The following is a 15486-nucleotide window of genomic DNA, read 5'->3' as shown; positions in this document are numbered from 1 at the left end:
GAACTATTCATGCTAATAATGAAATAGTTTTGATAAGCATTATTTCTTCTTGACAAAGAAGTTTAACTTCATAGATTCACAGGTAGGCTACAACAGAAATAAATATGGTAAATTAGTTACGGTACGGTAATAGTGTTATAAATATTATTCCTTAATAAAGCATTGAATTTTTCTCTGATCCGTTCATCTCTTGACGTGAGAATATTGTTTACAGTGGTTTGATCTAGTGATCAAAACAAGTATAATATTTGCACGCTTCAATCTGTCAAAATAGAACAAGTAAGCACGTTTTTTTCAAATTCAAATAAACAATCTTATGTAAAGAAGCAACCTTGAACTGACTGCGCCAAATCTAAATCTTCCCGCTTCCAACTTGTTCATTGAAGGTTTTGTAAGTATGTTCAAAACTTGTCTTTTGCTTGTTTTTCAAAAATTATTTATTCGATTATAAACAGTAGGCTGATGAATTAGTATTGTTCAATTTGAAGCAAATCAGAAACGTTAATATTATTTTCAATCTAAACATGATTTCTATTTGAAATATTTGTTTGGTTGGCAAGCTTGGTAGCCATCATGGATTTCAAGACGTAGAACGAAGAAAGAAGTTTCTGCTGTTGTGTTTTGTACGTCGTGTGAGTGTGCTCCATGTCGATTACAACGGCACTTGTTATTAAAAAAATTGCGTAGTTATCTATTTCCTAGTTTAATTTTTGTGTCAAATCAATTTATTAGACTTATCAAGTGGTTTTTGCATTATTTTAACAAATTTTTGTACTCTACTTTTTTAGAGTTTCGGTTGATACCGGTACTACGCAGTAGCATTTATGTACATTGTTGTATTTTCTCTATGAGAAATTGTTATTTTTCTATTTAAAATAGAACTTGTATAGAATTTTATAAAATAATGTCTCTATCTCCGGTGGCAAGACAAGCAACTCAAAGCCAGAGCATTCCTTCAAGAAGGGTTTTGATAAATGACCCTTCTCAACTTCCAATAGATTATTCCTCTACGCCTGGCGGTACCTTGTATTCAACAACACCAGGAGGTGAGTAAAATTTATTTTTATATTGTTTGACCAAAAAATACACCTCGTGTTTTTTGAAATTTCCAAATTAAATAATATTTTTTATCATGCCTATATTCTGTTATTCACAAAAACCCTATTCGTTATGGTACCTACGTATAAATACATAATTTCTAAATCTTGTTGCTGTAATATTCTCTAAATTACAAAATTATCAAATGTATTTCAATGCATCATTCTTATGGATATGATAATAAGGACTATCAATTCGGACTTAATTTGCATATATCCTTCAAACCTTTGTTTACCAAACACGAGGCTGATAGGATGACCTTGAAATAAATTAATTCGAATGTCTGAAAATAGAAGCTTCCTCAAAACTCAAAGATCCAGAATAAGATGTTTTTACTCATCTTATTTTTAATTAAGCCTACCAATAAATTGCAATGTCATCTTTATTTTAATATTTAGAATTTTTGTATTTAGCCTATTAGTTGGGAGTAGAGTACCTGGCTTTACCTTGTAAATCAGTTTAGTTTGTAGACCAGAACGCATTAATATAATGCTTCTAATTTGTCTTGCTTTATAATAATTTTACAAATTTAATAATAAATTTAATTTGATAATCTTTACTAAATATTGAACAATAATGATACACAGCTGATTGAAAGTGAGGTTAGATTTTATCCATTTCAGACGACAGTATTGTTTTCTTTGTGAATGGTAGTTGAATAAGGCATTAAAATTATTTTCCTATTCCACGTGTACAAAATAAGAGTGGAAAAATTATTCTTCAATAATTATTTTAATGACTTTTTTTAACGCATAATTAGGAATTTAATAATTTATTTATACACTAACTAAATGTAATATTGTTGAGTGATTAAATAAGGTAGCCTAAATTTAAAATGTTATGGGAAACAATCAAGGAATCCATTTTAATGTACAGTATATTAAATTATAAAATAACATTATCATTCAGACTTGATAAAGTAGTAATCCGGAGTTATGAAATTTTACAACAGTTTTATAGGCTACTGTACTTGAAATTTCAAGTTGAATCCTTTATAACTTAACTTAATTCTCAATTTTATTTGAAATTAGAATCATTGGACCCAGGAATACAGGTTGTAGATAAATTAATATCTGGATTTATAGCACTTGTTCCAAACTTACAGTTGCGAATTTACGAAAGAGCAGCTTTAACAGTTTTATCAAGAACTTTTATCAACTTTCAATATATACTACCATGTGTCACATGGCTCACGATACGTTCGTCTTTAGTAAATCAATCAAGTTCCTTAATTTAGCAAAGTAGGATGGTGGCGGGTTCTTGATAAAGTCATAAAATTCAGAGTTTTTGACGTCAGGTTAGGAGAACGTGGAGGCCATGCTTAGTAACTGAGGATCTTGAACAGATTATAATAGACGTTAAGAGAGCAAGTTACTATCAACCTGTAATTTTAATTACAGTACGTCACTTTCATTCAATTTCCCTACCATTTACAAAACGTAATCTGAAGCACCGGCCACCAATTTTCTACTTCCTTTCTCTATAAACCGCTTAGGGCAGGAAACATGAACAGTTTTTTTTCAGGCGTTTTCAGACAATTCTGTAGGGCAGAAAGCTCTCCGATTGGCTGATATCAGCTGATTCCCAAACCAATCAGCCAATCTGAGAGCTTCCTGCCCTGTTGTCTAAAAACGCTACGTGTGGCTTGGCCCTTACTGTTCATCGAGCGCTCACTCCAATTCTAGCGGAAATATTGCATGAAGATCCGCACTGGTGCCAACAAACAAAACGGTTTGATTTGATTCTTCATTTCACTAATAATTTCAACTGTAAGTTCAATGTAACAAGTATTATTTATTTATTTGTGGACAGAATCACAAATCATATAAATATGATTAGGAAGGAACAACAGGCTTGGCCCAAATCTATTCCATTCCCAAATTTTGATAAATTAATAAAATGTCCTAATAGTAAAACCCTAGATATTATTTTTATAAACATACTATAGGTCTACTTTATCGAAAGAGAAGTTCAGTGCGAATACAAAAGTTTGTGATCAAAAATACACCTTTTTTGAATAAAAATATAAATCTCAGTATACCCTTTTAAATTATTTTCTATTACTACTACACATGCTCTAGAACATAGGTTTACCAATAGTTGAGAAGGTTAATTTCCGAAAAAATGCAATTTATTTATATTTGTAGCAAATTTCATATATTGTACTTTCGAATATTGTGTACATTTTATTGATTAGACTGCTTATTTGTATATTAATGGAAAAATAATTTTTTTATTATTATTCTGTCACAACATGTTTTGGACATTAATGCCATTTTCAAGTCTTGAAACATGTGACAAAATTATTTAAAAGGGTGAACTGAGATTTATATTTTTATTTATATTAAAAGTAGCCCTAAAGAAAAAATACAATAAAATGGCGTACCAGCCTTTTTTAAGTATGGAATATAACAACGCAATGTCTTAAGACATTGTGAATTGATGGTAATCGAATTTTTTAATAATTTAATTTTAAAACAGTTATAGTGAATGTAACTTGGTTTTCTGTTAAATCTCATTTCATTGAGGAACAAACCAAAATTGAAAACTTTACATACTTTTATGTCATTACAGGCCAAACAGGATTATTTTTTATCCATTATAAACAACAAAACTCTGTAAATAGTTCCCAAATTTTTAAATGTTGTATACAAATTTGACAGGTAGTTCAGCAATAGAAACTTAAATCAAATGTCCCAATCTCTCGATCAATGCCCAAGCATCCCTGGATGGATCGCTTTATAAACTTGAACACTAAATAGACAATACTTGACTAAAATTGTCAAAAAATATTGAGTATTGAATGAAAAAGACTAAGAAATTGTGAAAAAACCACTGATTTATTGATAATTAGAAAGACCTGTTTCGGTTATTACACCATTGTCAATCTCTGATAAACTAAAACTAAATACAAGAGCAGCAGAATTTATACTAGTAGGCGAATACTGCTATTGGTTGAGGACATGAACGCCTGCCATTGGCCTATTCAGGCCAATTGGCCTACTAGTATAAATTCTGCTGCTCTTGTATTTAGTTTTAGTTTATCAGAGATTGACAATGGTGTAATAACCGAAACCGGTCTTTCTAATTATCAATAAATCAGTGGTTTTTTGACAATTTCTTAGTCAATTTTTTGACAATCATTCAATATGAATAATTACCACAATATCAACTTCTCAACTACACAAAAAGGGAAATATTGAATACTTATGTCACTCAATTGGCAAGAGCAGGCAGCGTTGAGGATAGGTAAAATAAATAAAATTATTGATTGTTGTTCATCACAGAAAAAATAATAAATACATTTTCTCTTAATTTCTCGACTGCAACTACTCATAACACAGTCATGGTTGGGAATCATGGAAGCAATGTGTGTCGAATCCGAGAATAGTGTTTCTCAAGCAACAGTTTGTGTGTGTGGCACTGGCACTCACACAATTGGAGCAGTGTGAGTGATTGACTGGCTGCTGTGCTGTGTCATCACTTACCATCTCATTTTCGATAACTTAACATCCGTATTTCTCACACCTTGTTCTTATCAATCGCAGTGGCATGTCCTTGATAAAGATCTAGCTAACGGGTATCATGAGTTTGAATTCCTTCTAAAGAATATTACATGATTTTCCCGCTTACAGGATTTATAGTGAGATTCGATTTATGAATTCCTATGAATATTACATTATTTTTCCTCATTTTTCTAGGATTTATCATGAGATTCAAGTTATAAATTCAGCATCTGATATGCTAGTTTTGCTATCCATGTCTGTCATTAGACGAAGCAGATACTACTATTCTTCTCTAGCTCCGCCCGTCGAAAATTGTTGTAGAAATAAGAGTTTTGAACTAACAAAATATTCCACATCGATTATGAAGATTCATTATTAAATCATTCCATAAATAATAAAGGAAAGTATTGGCTTGTTCACGTCGGGATAGGAAATTAATGAATCACGCAATATCACGTCTGAACTACCGCACTGATGAACATGAAATTTCGCGTATTGTTTCTATTCTATAAAAACACTTTACTCACATGGGCTAATTTTGAACAAATTAACAAAAATAATGTAAAAATCATGTAGTACCCTTTTTTTTTAAAAAATTAAAATAGTTCAACGACTAGTTCCGACCCTAACTTAGGTCATTTTCAAGTTGAAATGCAGAAAATAAATAAACAAGTTGATACTACTTGTTGATCAACTAGTTCCGACCCTAACTCAGGTCATTTTCAAGTTGAAATGTAGAAAATAAATAAACAAGTTGATACTACTTGTTGATCTACTAGTTCCGACCCTAACTCAGGTCATCTTCAAGTTGAAATGTAGAAAATAAATAAGCAAGTTGATACTACTTGTTGATCAACTAGTTCCGACCCTAACTCAGGTCATTTTCAAGTTGAAATGTAGAAAATAAATAAACAAGTTGATACTACATGTTGATCAACTTGTTTATTTATTTTCTACATTTCAACTTGAAAATGACCTAAGTTAGGGTCGGAGCTAACTAGTCGTTGAGCTATTTTAAAGTTTTTTTTTAAATAAAGGGTATTACAAGATTTTTTATTGTTTTTATTAATTTTATTCTTAATCTACGAAGGATGGTTATAGACTTACTTTAAATTATTTAATATTTCAGTAGGTCAAGTTTTCAGTTTGAAAACTTCAATTTTCAATTAGACACTTGTGGAGCACAGGTTACCTACTAGAAAAAAATATTATTTATAAATAATTGATATATTTGGATCGAATTGGTAATAATTAACAAGTAAAATATTTTCTTTTTAATGATTCAAATGTAAATTGTGTTTTTTGTTCAGGTACAAGGATCGTGTATGAACGAGCGACGTTGATGCATTTGAAAAACTCTCCTCTGGCTAGGACACCACCCAAGAACTTACCTAGTATCCCCGACTTCTTGCTCAAGGGAGACATCGCTCATGAAGCCAAAGAAAACGCCAACATTATTTGTAGTCCAGTCAAGAAAGGTGAGTTATCCTACAGTGAGATTAACGTTGTAAATAAAGTCAGCACCTGGTTTACTACCCTTGTCTGTCACTAGACAAAGCAGATAGCTGCATCCTTTTCAATCTATTATCTTTATTTATTTAGCGTATGGCAGATACACAACAAATATATAGCTTATGAGTCTCAAATGCCTAGCCCTATCTATTTCCAAATTCTTTGATATGTTGTGTAGTTTTCGGTCAGGAGAACATAAGTTTGTCTGACCGCCATCATTTGCTAATCTCTCAACTGTTACCACATCGTAGGTTATGCAGAAATATAATATATCTCAATTATGGACATTTACTATAAAATCTTGAAACAAATATATATTTTCTTGACGTATGAAATATATTTGAGATAAGAGTTGATCATTATTAACAAGAATCACACCCGGTTGCACAAAAATCTGCCAACTTTTAATCCCGATTAAATTTCACGAGAACCAAGCCTTCTTCTCAGAAAAACCTTCTTAATCACGATTAAAATTTGACAGGTTTTTCTGTAACTGGGCCTCAGCAATCAATATCAAGTCAGATATAACTTTGATTACAGCTGTATAATAAAGAAGGCGGTGGCAACAAAGAATCGGCTATTATCTAGTTTTATCATTCCCACTGACTTTATTGCGTGAATTCCATTACAGACAATTTAATTGTATTTCATTGTTCAATCAATATACGAGGTTCATCCGGAAAATAGTAACTGTTTGCGAATAAAAATTCAGTAAGTACATATTAACAATTGGAGCCATTTTTATTGGAAAGTACTTACTTTTAACAATTTATTTCTTTACAAATGATCTCAAAGCAAACTTCATATTCCGTTGCCATCAGTGTATTAAGTCTGTTCGGTACACTTTTTTATTCAAATTGGATAATCTTTTACAATATAATTGTTAAGATTATTATAAGAGTGAGAAAAAGTGGCAACTGAAATTTTTAAGTGGTCTAATAAGCGAGTTATGGGTTGTTGAAGTGCTAATTTTCCAGATCATAAACGGTTTAGACTATATTAACAGAACTTCTCTTGAAAATTTACAAAAAATGTATCTTTTCAAACCATAACATTTTATTCCCCATATCGTTGATAAATAAAAAAGTAACATTTTTGTAAATAACTTGTTTATTTTGGCATACATCGCAAATAAACGCATATTAGAACAAAGCCAATGATGTACTGAATGTATAAAAAAAAACTCCAATGGAAAATTCGAAACCGTTTATGATCTGGAAAGAAAATGGAGTTAGCACTTTCAACAACCCATAACTCGCTTATTAGACCACTTAAACTTTCAGTTGCCACTTTTTCTCACTCTTATAGTGTTCTTAACAATATTATATTGAAAAAGATAATCCAATTAAAAAAAGTGTACTAAACAGCCTTAAGTACTACAATTCCAATTATTCATCTCTGACAAATCGTTTTCCTGCCAAAAAGTAGGCTACTTGAGTTTTTTGAAGTGAAGGGGGACCGATTCTGGACTATAGGATAGATGTTTTAAAGTTTCCCTCTTGAATTGCTGCTAAAATTGTAGTGTTCAGGCCAGTGCATACTGGTCCTAATTTCCGAATGACCCTCGTTCTCATTGCTATGCTTTGCTGAAGTTAATATTATCAGTAAGGTTGGCCACTACCGTACCATTTCACGTGTCCGATACGACTGTACATTCGAAAACCTAAACTTGAGGTCACTTCTGTATCATCAGAATGATACAGTATCATTGGAATGATTCTGTATCATCAGAATGATACAGTATCATTGGAATGATACTTGGAATGATACTGTATCATTGGAATGATACAGTATCATTGGAATGATACAGTATCATTGGAATGATACAGTATCATTGGAATGATACAGTATCATTGGAATGATACTGTATCATTGGAATGATACAGTATCATTGTAATGATACAGTATCATTAGTGGCTCTGCACTGAATGTAAACCTGGCGTAGTATGGGTGGCTGTCACTAACGACAAGACAAGTGTGTCGAGCATGTGAACGGCTATGTCGACGAATTTCAAGCAAAAGGTTGTAACTCTTGTAACTCTAACCTCCGTTCCATTGGGAAAGCGTTCATCTGATCTTTTCGATGGATGGAGCAAGCTAATATAGAATGCGTTGGAAAAAGAGAATTCGCAACAATATTCGTCCTATCATTCCCATACTGACTTTATAAAAACTCGACAATTATTATATTATTTTTCTGTGCATTTATATTTTGTTTATCAAGTACTTGGATTATTGATAAAATTCAACATCATAGATTATTTTTTTGTGTAGTTGAGAAGTTGATATTGTGGTAATTATTCATATTGAATGAAGAAGACTTAAATCAGTGGTTTTTTGACAATTTCTTAGTCTTTTTCATTCAATCCATAGATTATCGTCCATCAACAGAATTGTGTCATTTGTACTGCTGTTATTAGATTTAAAAAATGTATTTCTTATTTTTAGTACTCGTGGCTGGAGCTCAAGACTTCTTTTTCCAGTCACGCCAAAAACTATTGTATTTTTATGATTATTTTTGTTTGTGAAAATATTTCTTGTATTTGGAAATATTATATCATGTATCTCACAATGGGGTTGTAGTTGACTCAACTGAAAATTACAATTAAGGACCTGTTTCCGAGCTCGGGATTTAGCTAAGTTCTAGACTTTAAACAGCTGGAGTCAGACAATTGGCTTTCCGAAACGGGGCGTAGTCGTAGTCATAGTCAGTCAAGTTTAAATTAAATTTTGAAAAATTTAGAAAATTGAACACAAAATAAAATAGAGAGAGGAAATGATGTAAAGTTTCGGCTATTTTGACTTATTTTGGAATGTTTCATTTCGTCAAGGAAAAACGTTTCCAATTATAGACATGAGAAAATAAAGATTCAATTTGCTGCAACTATTTACTGCGACTACGCCCCGTTTTGGAAAGCCAATTTTCTGACTCCAGCTGTTTAAAGTCTAGAACCATAGAGAAACAATAGCATGAGTAGATATCCCATGGTATAGGGCGTTTATGTCGCAACTTTTTCTGTTATCTCAAGCCGACTACTGTCGTTTATTGTCGATTTTTACTGTTTTTTTGGGGGGGGGTGAGAGTGTATGAACGGCACAGTATGAGAGACTACGAGCGTCACACAGCTTCACGGGAACGAACTACGTGGATTATCGGCTTGAGATAACAGTAAAAGTTGCGACATAAACGTTCGCAACTTTTACTGTTATTCCAAGCCGACTTCTGTCGATTATTGTCGATTTTTACTGTTTTTTTGGGGTGAGAGTGTATGAACGGCACAGTATGAGAGACTACGAGCGTCACACAGCTTCACGGGAAAGAACTACGTGGACTATCGGCTTGAGATAACAGTAAAAGTTGCGACATAAACGTCCTATACCTTGGGATATCTACTTACGCTATTATTTCTCTATGCTAGAATTAACCTAAATCCCGAGCTCGGAAAAAGGCCCTAAGTCATTTTATGACAATTATGTTGATGATTCACTTGTTTTACAGATCCGGCGGTGATTGAGGACGTCAACGAACAGTTCGAGATGGACATGTGAACCCTGCCGACTGACCTTCACTCAGAATCACGTGCCATACCGTAAGGCACCAAACTCTAGTTTTATTTGTAGTGTCATTAAAAACCATCACTTTAAGCCTACTATTGTACGCTGCTCTGTCGAGGTAAACTTATAAAGTTTGACATTGTAATGGTGATAATAATTTGAAAATGTAATAAGAATTTTTGTTGGCCAAGGAATGTGCATTTAAAAGGTTTGTTTCAATTTTGAAACTAACTGAAATATTTGATTAATTGGAATGTATCGCAAATTATTGCCGTGTATATCAATACAATTTTGATAAACTGTGTATGATCTACAATGTACCAGTGTCCTCTTGAATGTAAAAATGTAATAAGAATTTTTGTTGGCCAAGGAATGTGCATTTTAAAAGTTTTGTTTCACTTTTGAAACTAACTGAAATATTTGATTAATTGGAATGTATCGCAAATTATTGCCGTGTATATCAATACAATTTTGATAAACTGTGTATGATCTACAATGTACCAGTGTCCTCTTATGGAGAACTTTTGCAACGCAAAAAGCAGAATCTCTATTGACTTGAAATTGGATAAAAATCCTCAAGTGCCCTTTTTTGTTTTATCAATTCACAATCACTACATATTTCGACTAATTGATATAATTTTCAAGTGAAAATCAAAGTCTCCCTCGACGTGATCAAATTTATTTGGATTATATAAGCATCACTACCTGAAGAAATTTCTTCAGTTTGAACCATTAGTCCAACTTGAATTGTCTCAACTTCATACTTGGTTTCAACTCAAAAATGTTTTGATTCCATTTGATAAGGCTTTAAGGGAAACTCCACCTCTTGCGTCCAAATTATCGGCTCAGAATTCTCCTCTGATTGGCTGAGAATCGATTCAGAACAGTTCTCTGATTGGCTGGGAATACTCTGTTGGTGAGAATTAGCCAATCACCGGAATCCTAAGTGTCGGCCGACAATCCAGTGTGAAAACAGCCATTATTATCGACAGGGAACATTATTGTGGAGCAACACAATATTGTTGAAGCATGCAATTGCCAATATAATATAAAACAGCCATTATTATCGACAGGCAACAATATTGTGGAGCAACACAATATTGTTGAAGAATGTGTCTGTAATGAATATACCTGTTCAATTCATTTAAAAAAACCGTTATATCACCATTTCTTTGTTAAAAGAGGGACTGAGTGTTTGAATTCCGTAATTTGAATAGAGTAAAGTTTTGGTTTCCAATGAAAACTACTTATAAAATAAAGTTGAATATGTTTGTATGTTCGGAAGTGTACTCGGTGAATCAATTTATAGCAAGATTTCCTAAATCAGTCGTTTGGATTCTGGCCTTATTTTTTATATAATAAGTTGTTATAGATTCAGATAGATTTAGTAGAGATATATTGTCTTGAAAATTATTTTATTGAGCTTTGTTTACATTAGATGCTCTTAACTGATTCCATCACAGCATATAATATATATAATTATTATTGTATCTTCAGAAGTCATTTTCAATATTAAGCCTTTCTTAGTTTTGATTTTTTTGAAACCACAATCAACCTAAACTTGTTATTAGTTACTAGAAGCAATATAGGAATTGGATCATGTTATTGTGCTATTAATACTTAATGCAATGATCTTATATTTGGCGAATATTGAAGAAATTTTCTATATATAGATATATAGGTAATGCACATGATGTTCATTTATATTTTACCATTAGATATATAATATAATCAGACGTATGTTTGAATCACTTTAATGTTAAATATTTGAAAAACTATTTTATTCTCAAGACAAATATGTATGGATAAATAAATTCGAATACCCTATTGAAAGTTTTGATCAAGCTTCTAAAATTTAGATTTTATCATAAATGATAGAGTAAATCAACAGTAGCCTGATACGAGAAAAATTATATTTTCAAGCCATGAAATTGTTACCAATATGGTTTATTACTGAATAAAATTAATTCGCTAAAATTTTTACCAACTCGGCTCTCTGGTTTTTTAATTAATTGTGATAGATAGTTTACGTGTCTTATAAATTTCAATTTGATTACAAATTGGCTTGAATTAATCCATTCAATGCAATATTACTGCCTTAACTAATAGAACCATTTGTGACAATATTTAAAACATATTTCAGGTCTACAGAATTCAGAATCTCAAACCGTGAACTGAAAATAATTATGTTTTGTTTGAGAGTTATATCTGCATCTTTATTCCATTATTGCTTTCAGTGATTGAGAGAGAGAGCATTTGATTTCTGTATTTCAATGAATATTTAGTTCAATTATAATTTTATCAATTCTTTTAAACAATGTCTACTATTTATAAAATCTCATTTCATGAATTTTTATCGCTTTTCAATTTTCATTTTCGATTGATTGAGAGCATTTGATTTTTGTATTTCAATGAATATTTAGTTCAATTATGATTTTATCAATTCTTTTAAACACTGTCTACTATTTCTAAAATTTCATTTTATGAATTTTCAAAACGTTTGTCTTCCAAGTTCACAGTTTAAAATTTTAATCTTGGATAAAAATGGAATGTTCAGTAAAATCGTTTCGTTCGATTGGTCAACTTGAGATGCTTGTCAATTCAAATTGATCTCAATCCTAATAGGATTGACTTGCTCTCTTCTGTTGTCACATACGAGTATTTAATTTTCCAATTTATTTAATTGTATCCTTTTATAAACACTACTGGAGTAGTTACAATTCTATACTTCAACTATACTACAATATCATTGTATTGCTAGTCGATTTTCAATGAACAAATTAGAATTCACACATTTTAATTTGATTTCTTGATCTTGTCTCTATACTCTCGGTATTAATTAGGACAGATTGAATACTGGTTGATTTTTATAATGCAACAGTACAACGTTGAAATATTCACCCTTATCATTTTCAAATGATGAATTATTTTTCAAACGCTTAGTCAAGTAGAAGTACACGATCTATAATGTTTGATTAAAGAATTGATTTTATTGACTAATAAAATTCATATAAACCATCTTTACTGCACTTCTGGATCATTGAAAATGTGATTGTTATTCTATCTCTAGTTTTAATTACTATTAAGCAATTTATTGATAAATTTATGATTTTGTTTAAATAAATCCTATAACTATATTGTTAATGGAATTTTCTTTATATAAAAAAGAGGAGATGAGATATTTTTAATAATTTTTATATCGGCTTCCTCTTTTCAAATAATGTAATAGGATACCCATGTTTTGTGATTGAGAATAAATAACCATGTTCTTTCAGCGTTGTCTTTAATATTTTATCATGCACCACTCTTTTGAAAAGAATTGAATAAGGCGTTAAGCTTTCAATCGAATAATTCATCACTTTTTTGTTTTTAAAAAGAACGACAAGCAGTCAAATTTCTTCTATAAATGTATTTATTCACTTTCTGTGACTGTGTTATCTTCAATAAATGAATTTATTTACCTACAGTCACAGTAAGTGAATAAATTCATTTATTGAGGAGATTTGACTGCTAGTCGTTCTATTTGATAACGAAAAAGTGATTTAATAGCCTGGTAAGTAGTTCGTGATGGAAAACAACATTGACGAATAATAATAATTATTATTGAACTTGCTGGCCCGGCGAACTTCGTACCGCCAAATGGTTAATGCATCTCATGAAAAAATTTAGCTGGATGCACACCTGAGGAGGCGCATTTTGCATTCAGGTGCTTCTTGCTTATTGGCTTGAATGGAAGAACTCACACACACTGAATTGGGCATGTCGTGGAACGGTGTGATAAGGCAATCTCCTTAACAACAACACTTTGTATCACCAAGCCGTGCTCTTCAGGTGTGTGTAGCCTTAATCGGATGCACTATATTTTTATGAAAATTATCCAACAATCAGTGTTTACATTTATATCTCAATATGGACTTCCTAAGTGCTTAGCTAGTTGTTGTGCAGCAGTTTGTATTTTCAGATTTAGTTGTATGCAGCTTGCTTGTAAATTGGATTGTATATCTCCTTACTGCTGATTTTCCCGTGCATATTCTAAATTAACAGCATTTCGAGTTCTACGACCCAAGTGTAGACGTCGTTCGTACCGCGGCATTATTATTAGAATTGAAATTTTGTGAATTAGGCCCCTGTTTCATAAAAACTTAGAAGTCCTGTAATACAGGAACAGCTAATTTTATCAGCTATATTAAGCATGTAATTGGAATGGTGATTCTCCTGTATTACAGGACTTGTAACTTTTATGAAACAGGCCCCAGTAGAAAGAAAATAGAAAAACAGATCTACCGATGGCTGTTGGATGACGCAATGATTGTAACAGCTGATTTTTATTTCTGTGTGTGGCCAGCTCACAAATCTCCCATAAGGATTACATGTAAACTTTGAAGGACCGTAGGAAAGAGTCCTGAAGTCGGATCATAAATTTGATAGGCCATAAACCTGCTCCTGAACATAACAAACACAGCTAAAAAATTCTGTGCACACATAAAAAAGTTATTGAATGTCAAAATTTGAGGCTCGATTTTTATTTATATAGATAAGAATAATTATTAATTTTTGTCAAAATCTGTTTTGGATTTTTCTACAAAAATATTCATTTACATCAGTTTTAAAATAATAAGTTATGGTACCTATCTTGAACTTTCCGAAAAATGAATCTGTATTCCCACTTCCCACATAACAATATCAGAGTCGGTGTCCGGTCCTGTGAAAACCTTCACATGGAATGGGAGTATTCATACATCCTCGTTAAGACTGAGTGAGAATAGTCCCATTAAAACTCATGATAAACGAACACTGATACTGATTGAATGAGCGAAGCGAATTCTATGTTTCAAGTCAATCGGCGTTTGTTTGTACCGCAGTTAACCTAGCTCCGCAGTGCAGGCTGGATGCTTGTCTGACTCGGACTAGGCGCTGAGACAGAAAATAATAGCAGCGTTGGTGGGAATGCAAGCGGCAGCAGTAAACCTAGCTCCGCAGTGCAGGCTGGATGCTTGGCTGAATCGGACTAGGCGCTGAGACAGCAAATAATAGCAGCGTTGGTGGGAATGCGAGCGGCCGCAGTAACATCTTCCACCCAGCAATGGTCGGCATAGTTCCGCCTGGTGGACAGACGAAAGATCAATCCAGTCGGTTATTTGATCCCCCCAGCCAGGCTCAGCCAAGCAGCCGAGACAATAGAACAATGGAGTGGCGGTCTTATTCGCGTTCAAAAGCAGTTTTCTTTCTCACGATTATTTTGATTTTTGTGTTACCTATAATCAATAATAACTCCAGTCACCAGTAAAAAGTTTCCAGAAACGTGATGTACTACCATATTAATGACTTTTCATGATGAGTTTTAATTATTTAAAAAAATTGTTGACATTCTGAGCCTTGAGGCTAAACTTGGGGTCGCTGAGAACGAATCTGCAATCAGAATTTCTCTATCACGAAAAATAACGAAAAAACCCAGCTATTTATCTTCCGGCAACCGTTAAACAGTCATCCTGCAATGCGGCCGAAACTCTTCCAAGCCAGACACCCATGTCAAATGACAACAACGCCAAGCTGTGAGAAACCATCCTGCACTGCGGCGCTAGGTTACAGTCGCAGTTATGGTCCGATTTGGTATATAAATTTGGTATATAAATACTTTGAAACAAGGCGCAGAAACGTATGTATTTTTTATTAATTCATCTCCGTTTCAAGTTCCAGATTTTTTATCTCTTCAACCGTGCATCCTAGCTCAAAAGTGTAAAGAACTTCTATTTATCAATGTTCTCCACCGATCCTATTGCATATACAGGGTGATTCATAATGATGGTAAAATATT

General features: G+C 32.5%; 1 protein-coding gene across 1 annotated transcript; it reads left to right on the top strand.

Moving 5' to 3' along the window:
- Positions 1 to 374: 374 nt before the first annotated feature.
- LOC120349452 (eukaryotic translation initiation factor 4E-binding protein 2-like) lies at positions 375 to 11654 on the top strand. The gene is made up of 3 exons (XM_039419624.1): positions 375 to 1046; positions 5915 to 6082; positions 9616 to 11654. The coding sequence occupies exons 1-3, from the start codon at positions 905 to 907 to the stop codon at positions 9663 to 9665; spliced, it is 360 nt and encodes a 119-aa protein (XP_039275558.1). The 5' UTR covers positions 375 to 904; the 3' UTR covers positions 9666 to 11654.
- Positions 11655 to 15486: the final 3832 nt, after the last annotated feature.

The sequence above is a fragment of the Nilaparvata lugens genome, chromosome 1, assembly GCF_014356525.2.
Source record: "Nilaparvata lugens isolate BPH chromosome 1, ASM1435652v1, whole genome shotgun sequence".
In the NCBI taxonomy this organism is placed as follows: Eukaryota; Metazoa; Arthropoda; class Insecta; order Hemiptera; family Delphacidae; genus Nilaparvata; species Nilaparvata lugens.
This window is presented reverse-complemented; position numbering and strand designations above follow the sequence as displayed.